The sequence below is a fragment of the Lynx canadensis genome, chromosome C1 (assembly GCF_007474595.2).
Source record: "Lynx canadensis isolate LIC74 chromosome C1, mLynCan4.pri.v2, whole genome shotgun sequence".
NCBI lineage: Eukaryota > Metazoa > Chordata > Mammalia > Carnivora > Felidae > Lynx > Lynx canadensis.
In genome coordinates, this window is record NC_044310.1 from 110,516,408 (window position 1) to 110,532,138 (window position 15,731).

Below are 15,731 nucleotides of genomic sequence, written 5' to 3' on the forward strand. Positions count from 1 at the left end.
GTCAGTCTTGATTTTCTCCTCTTACTGTTGCCTTCTCTAAAAATGAGTAATGAAAGAAAAATGATACTTCAAGCACAGTGAAGGTTGTGTAGCCTTCACTCTGTCATATTACTTTGATTTTTTTGTTCACTGTGATGACTGAAGACGGGAATTAAAGAACAGAAACTGAGAACTTCGTGGTCCCACATACCCCAGCATCACACTATTCCCACAGAGCACAGACAGGCAGTGTTGCTGCAGATACTCAGCTGACCAGCGCTCTCTGGGCAACATGACACAACTCAGTGACTGTGTGCAGTCGACTGGCAAAGAAATGGTAAACTGGTCACACAAATGTGCATGTGTGTTCTTCAGAATACAACCATGAGACTGAAGCCCACTGTCCGTTTGTTCCCACTAGTTAAAATGGATTTACTTTGCTCTTTCCACACCTTGTACTGTCACCAGGAAGATGACCGATGAGTATGAAAGCAGACTGCATAACAGTTTTTGGCTGATGTGGGGATATCACTTGTAACTTTGGCTTTATTAGCAATGCCATACCGCAGCCAACCAAGCCGAAGACTAAATGTAACATTAAGATGCGTTGTTTTCATCAGTCATGCATGGCAGCAAGTATTTTCTGTGTATCGCACGGAAGTAAGATTCGGAGAGTATTGTAAGGTCTGGATTCACACATCCCCACCATGTGCCAGATGGAAGGCTGAGATCTGTGGTGCAACAGTGTTGGGGGAGTGGAGGGGTGGAAAGGTAAGGAAAGAACTGGGTGGGATTAATGTGGAAGTTATCTTCTTGAGGTTTTCTGCCTTTACAAAGGTAATAAACATTCATAAAAAGTTCACACAATTAGAAGTGAAAACTCTGTCTCTCCCCTTTTTCAGTCTCATGTCCAGAGTTCATCACTATTCTGTTAATAGTTTGGTGTGTATGTTTCCACAGTTCTTACGCATATACAAAAAGGTATACATTAAAAAAACTACATGAAACGGGATTATACCACATATATATTCTTCTGCTGTTTGCTTTTCTCCCACTACAATATATCACGGTCATGTTTCCGTGTCATTACTACCTCAGTCTTTTTAGGTAACTATAACATTCCATAGCATGTATCTACCATAACTTACATAATCATTCTCATTGACAGACGTTTAGGATTTGCAAGAGGTTTAGAGTTGTACACTAAGCTTTCTTGTACCTTTTTATTTGTTCCCACTCATGTAAGTTTTCCTTTAGGATAGACAGCTAACCATGAACCTGATGGATCAAAGACTATGAACATTTAAGCTTTTGGGAGATACTTCTTAGTTGTCCTCACAGTCCTGGAGTCCTTAATGATAAAGTTTAAGAATGTTGTTGTGGTCTAGCCAAAAACTAAAGATGACAGGGTTAACATTTTAGGATTTTCCCACCATTTAAGAATGCAATCTTATTTTTAAAAGTTACAATCTGCTCACATGGTAAAGTCTTTTCTCCAACATCATAGCAGGATGGAATTTGAAACATAAAAATCTGCCAATCCATTACGACTCCCCAGAGATAAAAATTTTAAGCCAATTTGTTTTTATTCCTGTGGTTACCATCAGAATTTAAAATAATATATTTCTTGGTATATCTGTCTGATATGGTGTCTCTTTACTTCCTGTCATGAAAGATGAAGAGTTTCATGTACTTACACCACCAACTGCCTTCTGCCTCCTGGGTTTTATCATTACAAATTATAGTTGTTTTGATGGTTTCTGATAGCTTTCGATGTGCTTATTAGTTCATTAGTTTTTTGGGCCACCAACTTTAAGCAACCTCCTTTGACTCACTCACCTTATGTTACATGAGGAAACACATGCCCCTTGGTGTCTTTCTACTTTCTCTCCTCCCTTTACTTTTAGACACTGCCAAGGATTTTAGTTTGCGTTAGTTTTTCTTGCAATTTCTAACTACTTCCTCGTTTTTTTGTTTGTTTGTAATGTCACCAAAAGCATTTAAAAATTCTTTTAGTTTTGCAGTGACAGTACATGAATTTTGGTTTGTTTGTTTATTTGTTTTAGTGCAAAAAAAAAAGTGATTTTATTAAAGCATGGGGACAGGACCTGGAGGCAGAAAGCTGCCTGTTTTTATTTTTGAAGACATTGTTTAGCCAGCTCTCTGACTTCCTGCTTTGATTTGAACTGTCTTCTGGGCCAGTGACTGCAGTCATACTGGGATTTCTTTGGCTTCCTTTGTTAAGTCCACTCATTTTTTCTCAGTTTAATTGACATTACATCAGAAAAAAAAATTTTTTTTCCGGAGACAGTGTTTGGGAGATAAATTTCAAAATTCTTAGTGCCTGGAGAGGTGTATAATTTGCCATCATATTTGACTCATAGTTTGGGTTGTGAATTCTTGCTTCTAGAATACACCTCAGAATTTTGAAGGTCTCTATTATCTATCAATTTCAGATGTTATTCTGATTCTCATTATTATGCATATAACCTAGATTTCCTTTCTGAATGTTCTTGAAATGATTGCTCTTTCTCTGTCAACTTCTTTTCTTACTGTACCCACACTAAGGTGTAAGTATTTTATTTTTTATTTATTTATTTTTTTAGAAAGCTTGAATGGTAGAAGGAGAGAGAGACTCTTAAGCAGGCTTCACACTCAGCATGGAGTCCACTGTGGGGCTTTTACTCATGATCCTGAGATCATTACCTGAGCCAGAATCAAGAGATGGATGCTTAACTGACTGAGCCACTCAGGCTCCCCATGTATTTTATTTTATTTAAAAATTTTAAAAAGTGTTTATTTTTAAGAGAGAGAGAGAGAGGAAAGAGAGAGCACGCAGAGGAGGGGCAGAGAGAGAGAGAGAGAGAGAGAGAGATAGAGAATCTCAAGCAGGCTCCAAGCCGTCAGCTCAAAGCCCAACTTGGGACTTGAACTCAATGCACTGTGAGGTCATGACTTGAGCCAAAATCAAGAGTTGGTCGTTTAACCGACTGAGCCACTTAGGTGCCCCAGCCCCTAGCATTTTAAACTTTTTTTTTTTCCTTTTTCAACGTTTTTATTTATTTTTGGGACAGAGAGAGACAGAGCATGAACGGGGGAGGGGCAGAGAGAGAGGGAGACACAGAATCGGAAACAGGCTCCAGGCTCCGAGCCATCAGCCCAGAGCCTGACGCGGGGCTCGAACTCACGGACCGCGAGATCGTGACCTGGCTGAAGTCAGATGCTTAACCGACTGCGCCACCCAGGCGCCCCAAGCATTTTAAACTTTTATCTTTTTTGGCTCACTTTAATCTACAATTTCAAATCTTTCTTTCAAAGAGTTTTTCTTCTTTCTTTGATTATCATTTTCTGTTATCTCTTGTAGAACTTTTAATATATTAATGTTGGGGCTCTTGGAGCTATCTGCCTTGTATTAACTGTTCCTTTCATATTTTGTTTCTCTCCTTTCCTCTTAAGAATTGGGAGGGGCGCCTGGGTGGCGCAGTCGGTTAAGCGTCCGACTTCAGCCAGGTCACGATCTCGCAGTCCACGAGTTCGAGCCCCGCGTCAGGCTCTGGGCTGATGGCTCAGAGCCTGGAGCCTGTTTCTGATTCTGTGTCTCCCTCTCTCTCTGCCCCTCCCCCGTTCATGCTCTGTCTCTCTCTGTCCCAAAAATAAATAAATGTTGAAAAAAAAAATTAAAAAAAAAAAAGAATTGGGAGATTTCTTCTGTTTTTATCTTCCAGAATATTATCTTTAGTCATGCCCAGTCTGTTCTGTAGCCCTTCTGATGAAATTTTAATTTTACCACTGTGTGTAATTTCCAAGATCTAGTGGTTCCCTGGTATTTTTGTTTTTCATAGTGACCTGCTTTTTTTGTTTGTTTTAAATGAATATACCCCTTTAAGTTTTTAGCATAGCAATCAGCTTATTTGGTTTGGTTTGCCTTGGTCTTGTTCCTGTTTGTTTTCCCTGGGGTAACTTAATCTTTCTTTTTTCCTGGTCTTTCTCTTTCTTCCTGTTTGACTTTTCTCAGATGTTCAGTGATCCTTGGTTGGTTAAATATTTGAATGAAGATTTGTATTGGTTAGCATAAGTAGCTGTCTTTTGTTTCTTTCACCATTAAATAAGTCCACTTACCCCAGAGTCTCCTCCCCTGGATGCCAGCCCTCACTGTTGACTGTGTGTGCATGGTGGGGGTGGGGGTGGTGATGGTGGGAAGGACAGGCGTGGAGTGAGCAGCGTCTGCCACAAGCCACGGTTAAGTGGATTGTGTTACGAGGTGAAATGCTTGGTTGACTTCACTCTAAGATAGAATGCCTCTTCTCCTTTCTCCCTCCTCCTCATCCTCCTTCCCTCTCTTGTCTCCTCTTTCCCCATTCACTCTTCCTTTTCCTTCCCTTCTGTCCTTGCTTCGGGGTCATAGTGTGGCATTGCCTCAAGCTATGTGCTGCTTTCTCCTCCAGTCTTAAATCCTGTTCTTTGGTTTCTCCCAAGACTTAACTTCTGCTTTGTTTAGAAAGCTGTTGTCTGACTTTAACTGAAGGTGGCTGTTCTGTATAAATGAGAGGTCAGCAGGGGCCTGGACAAGTCACTTTATGGAAGCTTCTGTAATTATCCTCACTACAACATTACAGCCTTTGTCATTGAACTGTCTTGGAGCCTAGAGTCTTTTATTGTTTATTTTTTAGTAATCTCTACACCCAGTGTGGGGCTTCAACTCACGACTCCGAGATCAAGAGTCACATGCTCTTCCAGCTGAGACAGCCAGGTGCCCCCAAGTCTCTTAAAGGCCTCTAACAGTCTGCTGTGTATTTAGGGTTTGGTTTGTTTCTGCTCTGGTTTATTCTTCAGTAATAAGCCCACTTATTTTTTGAGAATGCTCACACTTGGCTTGAAGTTTTTTGAAATTTTAATAAAATTAGTGGTCTTGGGAAATAAGTGCCTCCACTGTAAACCTTTGAAAGTAAAGGAGGGGCTTGTATACACCATTTCATTTAGTACTAAAATCATGATTTATTTTAAGACATAATTTCTTTTTCACATCAGTGACCTTTAGAAATAAAATAAATAGAAATAAAGCAATTTCCATTACTTCCCTCCTGGCATTTTTCCTACTTACATCATTTCTCTATATCTTAAAAAATAGTATGTATTTAAATTTTTAATCATGTATTTGAAGCTTAAGATAATACATGGCAGTGGGGGATTTAGAGGTAAGTGATCGAGTAAAATGACTGAAAGACACTTGAGTTAAACCTGGTATTTTTCCTGTAGGTTTCTTTCTCCCTAGAAAGGAGTTAATATTCTTTAAAAAAGAGAAACTGCAGAGAATCGTCAAACATCTCCTCCATACATATAAAAGTAAGTCTCTGTGTTGGAGACTGCATTATCTTAGTCTAGTGGAATCCGTAGTTATAGCAAAAGTATTATCTGTCTTTCTTAGTTACTTAAAACGTAGTCAAAGTCATTCAGGCAATGACGGCCCCCGTTTTCGATTTTCCAGTTCTGAGAGAGACACGGCATGAGATCAAGTCTAAAACTTGGTTTGGATGTTGGTCATTGGAGCTCAATGTTCTTTTCTCAGAGGTCATTTGAAAACTGAAATTTAGCTAAATCTTAAGTCTTACTTTGTGGAAGTAGTTTTAAATCGAGCCATTTTCTGCTTTCCTGTATTCTGTTCATAGTAGGAAGAGCTCTTGCTGGATAACTGACTCTGGAAATATCTGTCCTCATGGTGGAATTTTTCAGGGCAGAGATTGAATCAAAATAAGAGCATTTGTTGACTGTTCAAAATGTGTGCCAGGCATGATGATAAGTTACTTATATAGCTCTCATTTAATTCCTGAAACAACCCAATAATTGAGTATTAACACTTAAAAATATTAAGGCTTAGCAAGGGTTAAGTAAATTACACAAGGCTGTAACTGGTGACATCTGATGTTTGAACAGGTCAGGTTTACTGCAGGTTTTTAAAAAAATGTTTATTTATTTTAAGAGAGGGACAGAGAGAGAGAGAGTGGTAATCCTAGGCAGGCTCTGTGCTGTCAGTGCAGAGGTAGGGCTTGATCCCACGAACTGGGAGATCATGACCTGAGCCAAAATCAAGAGTCGGATGCTCAACTGACTGAGCCACCCAGGTGCCCCTACTCCATATTTTTTACCAGTAACTGCTGTATTATAATGTATGAGCACTAAACAATGTACCAATATGAATTAAAGTATATTTAATATATCCTTTCTTTGCTTTCAAATAATACTGTTTTGGCACTGTACCTGTGCTCCTACTGGACAAAGCTAATTTCATCTTTTCTTCCTATGGAGGGAAGTCTAGTAGACTATGTGGAAATGAGAATTTTTGTGATTCTGTGTTGATGCTGCTCAGAGAGGAGGGCAGAATTAACCATTGATCTCTTTTCCCTAAGAAAACAATTTTGATTTTTAATACAATGTGCATGGATGTATTTTTTGCTCTCTCAGCTTTTCATTATTCATTCAGTAAAATACAAGAAGATGGCAGATTTTAATCACCTCAAGGAAATGCTGGTATTCTTTATAATATATTAAGTTTAACTTAAAGCAGTTTGGATTTTCACATTTCCTACTAAGTATTTATTACTTGGTTTCCACATTTCTAGAATGGTAAATATTTTTTTCTTTCTGAGATCTGTGGGAGAAATTAAAAAAAATTATTGTATGTCTTCATTTCATGTTTACCTTTAAAAGAGGCATTGACTGGGTAGTGAATTCTAGATTCAGAGTCTCCCTCCACCCCCGCACCCCCAACTTTAGCACTGTCAAGATCTTGTTCCAGTCTTCTTGGAGCTAGTGTTTTGATGAGAAGTTTTACTCTGTCTTTAAAAACAAATTTTTTTAATGTTTATTTATTTTGAGAGAGAGGAGGGGCAGAGAGAGATGAGAGATGAGAGAGAAACTCAAGCAGGTTCTACACTGTTAGTGCAGAGCGTGATGCAGGGCTCAATCCCGTGAACCATGAGATCATGACTTAGGAGAAAATTTTATGGTACTTTGTAGAATGTCCCTCAATTGGGATGTATCTGATATTTTTCTCATGATTGGTTGTGGTTTTATGGGATTTGAGGGGGGAACATCACAGAGGTCAAGTGCCCTTTTCATTACCTCAGAGCAAGGATGTACACTAACAACATGACCTGATGACCTTGATCACGAGGTTGAGGCAGTGTTTGTCAGAATTGTCCAGTGTAAAGCTACTCTTTCTCTGCCTTCCCCTGCTGTGCTCTTTGGAAGGCAGAGTCATGAAGCACAGCCCACAATTAAGGTGTGGGAAGTTCCACTTCATGTCCTTGAGGGTGCAGTAACTACATAAGTTATGTGGAATTTTCATGCACAAGAGATTCAACTCTTCTCCCCACTCTTATTTGTTTATTCAGTTATTTATGTCATTGTGGACTCATATTTATTTGATTGTTTATACTATGATGGAAGCTAAGTAATATCACCAGCTCCCAGCTGAGGTTTTGTTTTCTTATTTCTGCTTTGAAACAGAAAGGGAGATAATAGTCAAGAGCCAGTTGGAGTGTTGATGCCATCTCGGATTACGTATTTATAGAAAAAGTTCTTAGTAATAATAGCTTGAAATTACAGTCTGCTGGGAATCATGTGGTAGACACCTGCCTCCAGCAGTTACTTAGAGGTTTGTGTAACCTTGTTCTGATACAGGTAAATTTCTTTTAAGTTTGCCATTGTTACCTTCCTTAGTGGTAGATGAAAAGGGTTTATAGGGAGCCAAAAATGTGCAAATATACACAAGTAGATACTGGCAAAACTCAAGAGATTCACAGTACAGTTGATGTTGGGCATAACTATGATTATCATGGAGTTAATTAATTACTTCTAGTTTGGTCAGGATTCCTTATTGCTTTTGTGTACCTAAACCTCCAACTTTAAAAAACAGTGACCTTAATCTGGCCAATTGAGGGTGATGAATCAGTTTACTTTTTAAATCTTTTTTTCAGAAGGAAAGCTTTCCCAAAAAATGCCTTAAAGTATAATTTAAAATTACTCTTGTTTTCCTTTTGTGATTCTGCCTTTTCTTCTTTATTAGGGGTTTCAGGCATGGCTTCTTTTCACTTTTGGCCAAGGTGTCTGTCTACTGGTGCTCGTGACTCTGTTGTTAATGTGGTACACCATAGGTGCTACTCTTTCTGGGAGTCTTGGGAGTCTTGGTATTGCCAGGCCTTCCCATCATTCTTTCCAAGATTTTTTTTTTTTTTTTTTTTTGGTTTTTATACTTTCTTTTCTAGTTTTTCAAGTGGTGACTATATGCTTCTTTTCGTGATTCTTTAAGACTATTACATCATCTGTATATTAATACTGAATTACGAATGTATGCAGAAATGTTTGCTAGAGAACTTCTGATCTTACACACACACACACACACACACACACACACACACACACACACCAGTGCACACTTTCTTATAAAGGACTTTGTAGCTGGTTTCTGCCATGTGTATGGGACACCAGGTAGCTCCCATCTCAGACTAATGGCTCCTGTGCTTTGTGATACTGGTTGTTAATATTTGGGACAGTAAAATAGCAATGAGATTGAAAGAATATTTGGTTGCATTCTTTTCCTTTAGGCTTCTTTGATGAATATTGTCCAAAATAGCCTTGTAATTTTATTTTTTTGAATATTTTAAAAGAAGAAAAACCAACAAAGAGTTTGCTGGTTGGCAGAAAACATGATGCAATGTTCCTGCTTTTTGAACTGAAGAATATAGAGTGTTGACACTCATTCTTTACACTATCAGGCAGTGTTTTGGGGGGGAAAGTGTAGAGTTTCCTGTTGTATCAATCATCTCTTAATTGTTTTTCTCCCTTACATAATCCACAAGATTTTTCTAAATACAGTCTTTTAAATTGACTCAGGGAAGCTGTGCTTTTCCTCTGTTACACCCTTCCCCCACATTATTGTGTAAGTTCAGTAGCAGTCTGACATGTAAGTTTTAGCAAACTTACACCTGTATATGTTTTTATTGGGCTCAGAAATTATTTATATGTCATATATTCATAAAACATTTCACTTTGATGCCAAAAGTAGCTACCTGGCATTAATCTTATGACATGTATGCTTAATTTCAGTTTTTAACCTACCTGACAATTTCTTTTAGGTCAGTCTTTATGTAAATACATGGTACAGATAAATAGAAACCATTTTACTTGCATATGCAAATTAAATGTGTGACTTAAGTAGGCGATTGGCAAATTTATGATGTATCTTACCCCCTTGTTTCATTTGAATTTTTATGCCTGTATACTGGATACTCTTCTGACACCTTACATTTCAGTTTTTTACAACCTGATAAACACTTTTGTGTTAACACTCAGCTGTGTCAAATCCTTCCATTTTGCCATGCTTATTTCTGAATTTTTTTAAAAGAAGAGCACATTACAGATGTGGTGAAAATCCCTTTACACGCCCTTCCCCAGTGCCCTTCCCCTCTTCCCTCAGAGGTGTCTGCGGTCCTGAATTTGAGTTCATCACTGCACACAATATAATAAGCTAGCATTTCATAATTTCCCACATTCATCTTCTGGGAGACTGGTGAGTGGTTTGAGGGGAAAAAAAAAAACAACCCATGGTCAGATTCTCACCTGCAGATTTGTAATCTATATTGAAAGCAACTCTCAGACATGGAAAAAAAAACAACAACTTAATTTTTAAAATTCAACATTGCCTGACTCTCTGACCACACAACCCCTTCATCCAAGATTTTGTGCTCTGTTGTTGCTTGGAACATACTCCTTGAAAACACTGCCTAGAGGTATAATGTTTCCATGATTGACTTTCCATTTAATTCTATCAGTTTTTACTAATGTCACTTTCTAGATTTAGATGACGGAAATACTAATAGTATCACTTTCAGTTGACATTGACAGTTGGATTGGCTTTAAAATCATTTTGCAAAAAAAGGGAGGTAAAATGTTAATAAATTATTGGCCAGCGTACAAGTTATTTATGATGTTTAATTTTTTAATGGAGTTCGCTAATCTATTGAATACTAAAATGTCTGGCTGTGGACCCTGGCAACAAATACCCTTTGCTTTAAACTGATCTGTCACATTTATGTTCCTGTGGCTGGAAGTAGATGGAGTTTGTTGTTATTGTTTGACACATTTTCTTGAATAACAGTTCTTCAACTGTTAATGTATGAGATGGTACTTGAATTCTTTGTTTGCTTTTTTTCTTCCTGTATTAGAAAATCTTGGTGCTTTTTGTAAGTTATGTGTAAAAGAAATTTTTCTTAAGATTTGTTCATATACTGGCCTGATCCAGGAAAAATAAAATGGGAAAATGGACACTATATTTGACCTTCAAATAAAAATACTGGTTTTCAGACTGTTCACCGAGCCTTGGGGTCATATGCATTGTCTTAAGGCAGGACTATTTACCTGTGTGGGATGACAGATGCCTTAGGATCTGGTGAGGCTGTGGAGGAGAGATGAGGTTCTTGAACACACAGAGGCACACAGTTTACATACAATATCACAGAAGCCAGGGAACCTCCTCTTCTAAAGGAAGAGTCCACAAACAGACCTCATTCCCCTACTGGCTTCTGTCACTGAACTACATGTTATGGTTCTGAGATAGGAAATAAACAGAAAAGCCTCCACTTTCTACAAAAGTACATCTGGGACTGTTCATCAAATATCTAATGACTAAACCATCTGTCCTGTTATTCTTAGAGTTTTAGGTTTTATTAAGAAGTCTCTGCATTTTATTTCTAGGATCTGTCCTAAGAAAAACACATCAAATTAGGAAAAATTGTTTTGCATTCTGCATCTTGCTATTTTAGGCAAGTTATGTAACTTTTTTTTTAAAAGAGATTTTTCTGTTTTCATTTGTGGAGAAAAGTCTCTTAAGAACCATTAGTTTTTGTTAGCTTGATTTCAGTCTTTATTCGGCATTTTATTCTAAGTATTAACTTTGTTGAAAGTTACTGTACCTGGATTATATGATTCTACAAATATTTCCCCAGTGTTCAGTCCTCATTTTGTTTGGTGATCACATACATATTTTAGAGATTGAGCATCCAAAGTAGGAGCCCAATAAATGTTGCTATTGTGCACACTTATTTTGAATTAATGAGCAAGGGAAAGCACACAAATGAGCGTGTGAAGGAATGATCACGTGTAATAAGTAAAATTGTTGTTTTCTTCCTATTTGGCATAAATTCTGGTGTACAACTTATGGCTATTTTTTGCAAATAATTATTTTGAAGAAGTAAGTTAAACAAGTGTGGTGTGTCAGACTCCAGTTCATCCACAAAGCAGTACCACCTGTCTCCTAAAAGATGCTAATTCTGTCACTGTTCATTTAGCTAGGACCGGAAGAGAGTGTTAGCTAGCTAAGAAATGATGCAGAATTCGTTCCCCCCAAAGCTTAATCTCTAAAGGTAACCTAGTATTGTTAAGTTAGTTTATAATTTCTTTGGGTGGAGTTAGGTCATGGTTGCCACGTTCCTTTCTTTTTCTTTTCTTCCCCCTGTCCCCCACATCCCTTTATTCTTAATAAGACTCCCTGGTCTCCAGAATCCATCTGATTACTTCTCAGGTAGTTAAAAGAAGCAATTCTCATTTATGTATTTTTAAATTTTACCCTTCGATTCTGTTCTTCTGTCATTCTGAGACATGGAAAGGTGTACAGAAGTTGGTCTACTGCAGTCTCCTCAGTTACATGTGACTGATGGTGAAACAAGAGGAACCTTTTTGACCCTTGTCCAACTCAGGGGTTAGGGACCTGGATCCCTCCGCTGCAAACTCCATGTGTAACTTTTGATTCCCTAAAAATAATTTAGCTGCTCATAACCTACTGTCGATGGGCAAACCTTACTGATAACATAAACAGTTGATAAATACATATTTTATACATCATATGTATTATATGTTGTATTCTTAGAATAAAGTAAGCTAGAGGAAAAAAATGTTACCAAGAAAATCATAAGGAATAGAAAATACATTTACAGTACAGTGCTGTATTTATCAAAAAAACATGTGCATGTAAGTGGACCTGTGCAGTTCAATCCCCTGTTCAAGGGTCAGCTGTATTTTGCCACTTCATTTGGATGTTCTATATAGTAAGGTGAAAGGAAGATAGGGATGGTAAGGAAATCCAGGCCACCTCTGGACACTGGCTTACCCCTTTTAGGCCTCAGCTTTATCTTAATGTAACAAGTTCAGCACTGGATAACTTTGCAGGTCTTCCTGGCTCTAGTATCAATTGAAGATACTTCTTTTGTTGTTCATTATGTAACAGTGAATACAAATGATACCATTATGGGAACTTAAGGAGGAACTTTCTTTAAAATGGCTAATTACAGTCTATACCTGTGTTGTCCAATAGGAATTTTTGTGATGATGGAACTATTCCATGTCTGTATTGTCCAGTATGCTAGCCAATAGTTCCATGTGGCTGTCAAGCACTTGAAAAGTCACTAGTGTCACTGAAGAACCTAAATTTTTACTTTGATTAACACAAATTTAAGTAGCCACGTGTCGCTGATAAGTTTTACTGTATTGGACAGTGCAGGTTAAATTCTTAAGTAACTGTAAGTATTTAAGGGATTCCACACATAGATTTATTATGACAGTCTTGTTCTTTATGTAATGATTTGCAACTGGAATCTCTTAGTTTTAGAATTTAACAATTGCAGCTCCAACTTTGAATATTAATCTTTCTTCCAGCCTGTCCTCCCTTTCTAATTGCAGTCAAGTGTGGGTAGAGGTACTGTGACCTTTCCCAGGGATCCTGGAATCTTTACTTGGTAACCATGCACCTATGTTGCTGGCTCTTTAAAGCTCTTCTCCTATGGAAGACTATATGTGTTTACCACAGTCTACCTGTAGACTCCTGTCAGATCCCTGCAAGGCTACACCTTGCCCTGTGTTAGGCTTTGTAGTACCTGGAGCTGGTTTGATGTTGAATTTTATCTTCATATTTTCAGGCTTGATTCTGAAAAGTTACAATTAAGGGCCACTTTAAAAATTGCTTGGTCTTCCATTGGCAAGAAGTTTTTAGTCCTAGATCTTGAGCCATTAGCAAGATGTTAGCTCTAAAATATCTAGGTCACTGGGTCGTAAAAACGGTTATCACTTGAATAAACAATTCCATCTGTGTTAATTGCTTCAGCATTGCAAATACTAATTACATTCTTGAAGTTTCCATATTTGGGGATCACAAAGAATTTTGAATGGTTCTATCCTGAAATTCTGGACCTTTCAAATGATAAAAATTAGTATAGAGACATTCTTTTGGGTTAATGGTTACAGTTGGTAAGCTGTGTGTTTGGGCTTCAATCATTTTTCTGTGAGAGAATAATTTATATAAAATTAAGCTTCTATATATAGCACCCAGCTCACAAAACCTGAAATATACAACTTAATTCATTCATACTGAGTCTGAGAGCTATCCGAAAAAGTGCATCCCCACTGAGGTTCTGAAGCACATCTTCCTGGGACTGCAAGCACTGGTTAGTTCTGTATTGACAGACAAAGGCACTAATTAGTATCAGTCATTTCTTAAGATTTGAATAGAAGGAGACCAAAGGCAGTTGCCATTAAGTAAAGTAATAAAAGAACATGTTAAAAACTTCAGGCAGTACAAGAGTAAATGCCTACTTATTCCCATAGCATTTCTTTTCCCTAAAAAACTATTATCAGCTACGTTTTCTTTTGTACAAATTGGATGAAATTACACCTTGCTTTTCTGCTTATATTTTTTTGAAAGTCAGGCTTATTGAGGTCTAAATTACACATGGTAACATTCACCCTTGCTAGGTATTCAGTTCTATGAATTTTGACATATACCATAATGAAGATATGTAACATTTCAGTCCCTTCAAAATGTTCCTTTCCTTTGCTTCATTGTTGTAACCACCACCATAATCAAGATATAGAACATTTCCTTCACCCCCAAAAAGTTCCCTCATCTTGCCTCAGTTTAACAGCTGTACTGTTTTCAGTTACATGGATTTACCTTAATTTTCCTAAGTAACCCCTCATTGATTGATGTTTGGGTTGTTTCCAGTCTTGCGAATCAAACAAGGAACAATAAATATGTTTGTAAAATTTTGGTGTGATTTTACAACTACAGACACAGGTAAATTTCTAGGAGAATTAAGGCTATAACATTTTTTTTTAATTTAATTTTTTATTTTTTTAAATTTACATCCAAATTAGCATATAGTGCAACAGTGATTTCGGAAGTAGATTCCTTAGTGCCCCTTACCCATTTAGCCCATCCCCCCTCCCACAACCCCTCCCGTAACCCTCAGTTTGTTCTCCATATTTATGAGTCTCTTCTGTTTTGTCCCCCTCCCTGTTTTTATATTATTTTTGTTTCCCTTCCCTTATGTTCATCTGTTTTGTCTCTTAAAGTCCTCATATGAGTGAAATCATATGATTTTTGTCTTTTTCTGACTAATTTCACTTAGCATAATAGTTCCAAGCATGTAGTTGCAAATGGCAAGATTTCATTCTTTTTGATTGATGAGTAATATTCCATTGTATATATATACCACATTTTCTTTATCCATTCATCAATCAATGGACATTTGGGCTCTTTGCATGCTTTGGCTATTGTTGATAGTGCTGCTATAAACATTGGGGTGCATGTGTCCCTTTAAAACAGCACACCTGTATCCCTTGGATAAATGCCTAGTAGTGCAATTGCTGGGTCATAGGGTAATTCTATTTTTAGTTTTTTGAAACAGTTCCATACTGTTTTCCAGAGTGGCTGTACCAGCTTGCATTCTCAAGGCTATAACATTTTGATAGATTTGACCAAATGGTCTCTCCCAAAATTGTACCAGTTTACTTTCTGACCAGTAATGGATGACGGTGCCTATTATTCTCTTATTGCTGGGGTCACCAAATTTGATTTTTGTTACTCTGATAGAAGAAATATTGCCTAGCAAAGTAACTTGCATTCAGTGGTGGGTTTTTTTCTCATTTTAAAAACATCAGAAAGTTACCCACACACAAAAATCTAACCTATGTGATTTATGGTTAAAACCACACTGTAACAGAGAAAATATGAACACTTCACCTTTGTTTCTGTGATCTCAATATAGTTTTCATTTGCTGCTTATTCATACTTCTGTACTTACACATGAACATTTTCATAATCACCCCTGTGGTATATGCACCATTTATACATATGTTATTTTGGTTGCTAGTTTAAAATTCACTTTATTTCATGAGCATTTTCCTTTGTTCCTAGAATCCTTATTTTAATAGTTGTATGTTCTTTTTTTTTGGCCATGACACAGTTTGCTTAATTATCCCACTTTTAAAATTTGTTCACACATTTTCACTACTTTCAACAAGGTTTCAAATGCCATCTCTTAAATATAAAAGTTAAAAAAAACCTTTAGATTATTTTCTTAGGATAAATTTCTATTAGTCTCCTTGTTCTGGATCTAATTGTGTCAACACTGACATGAGAGGGTACAATTTTATCATTTGAAAGCATTTTTGTCACTTCATTGGAAATTCAGTAACATTTTTTTACTGAAGAAGGAAGCGGTTGCAGATCAGTGTGCTTCTGCGCCAGGGTTAAGCTATTTATTTTTCCTCCTTTTCATTTGAAACAATTGTAACAATGATACATGCTACTTGTAACCATTTCGTATCCACTTTCCAGAGGTAATCAGTCTACTGCTATTTAGTAAATTAAAAATTTTAGTTGATTTTTTTCTCAATAGATGATTCATGTGTTTCAGTATTTA

The 15,731-nt window shown here is 37.1% G+C and overlaps 1 protein-coding gene across 6 annotated transcripts in view; it reads left to right on the forward strand.

The window, feature by feature from the left end:
* Positions 1 to 15,731, forward strand: part of WDR33 (WD repeat domain 33) — a 108,734-nt gene that overhangs the window by 67,053 nt on the left and 25,950 nt on the right. The window contains exon 8 of one of the 6 annotated variants that reach the window (XM_030324755.1): positions 145 to 1,979. The exons of the other annotated variants lie outside the window; for them this stretch is intronic. Coding sequence (XP_030180615.1) covers positions 145 to 155 — 11 coding nt within the window. The 3' untranslated portion in view covers positions 156 to 1,979. Of the gene's footprint in view, positions 1 to 144; positions 1,980 to 15,731 lie in introns of those variants that run through there. 6 annotated transcript variants of the gene reach the window in all.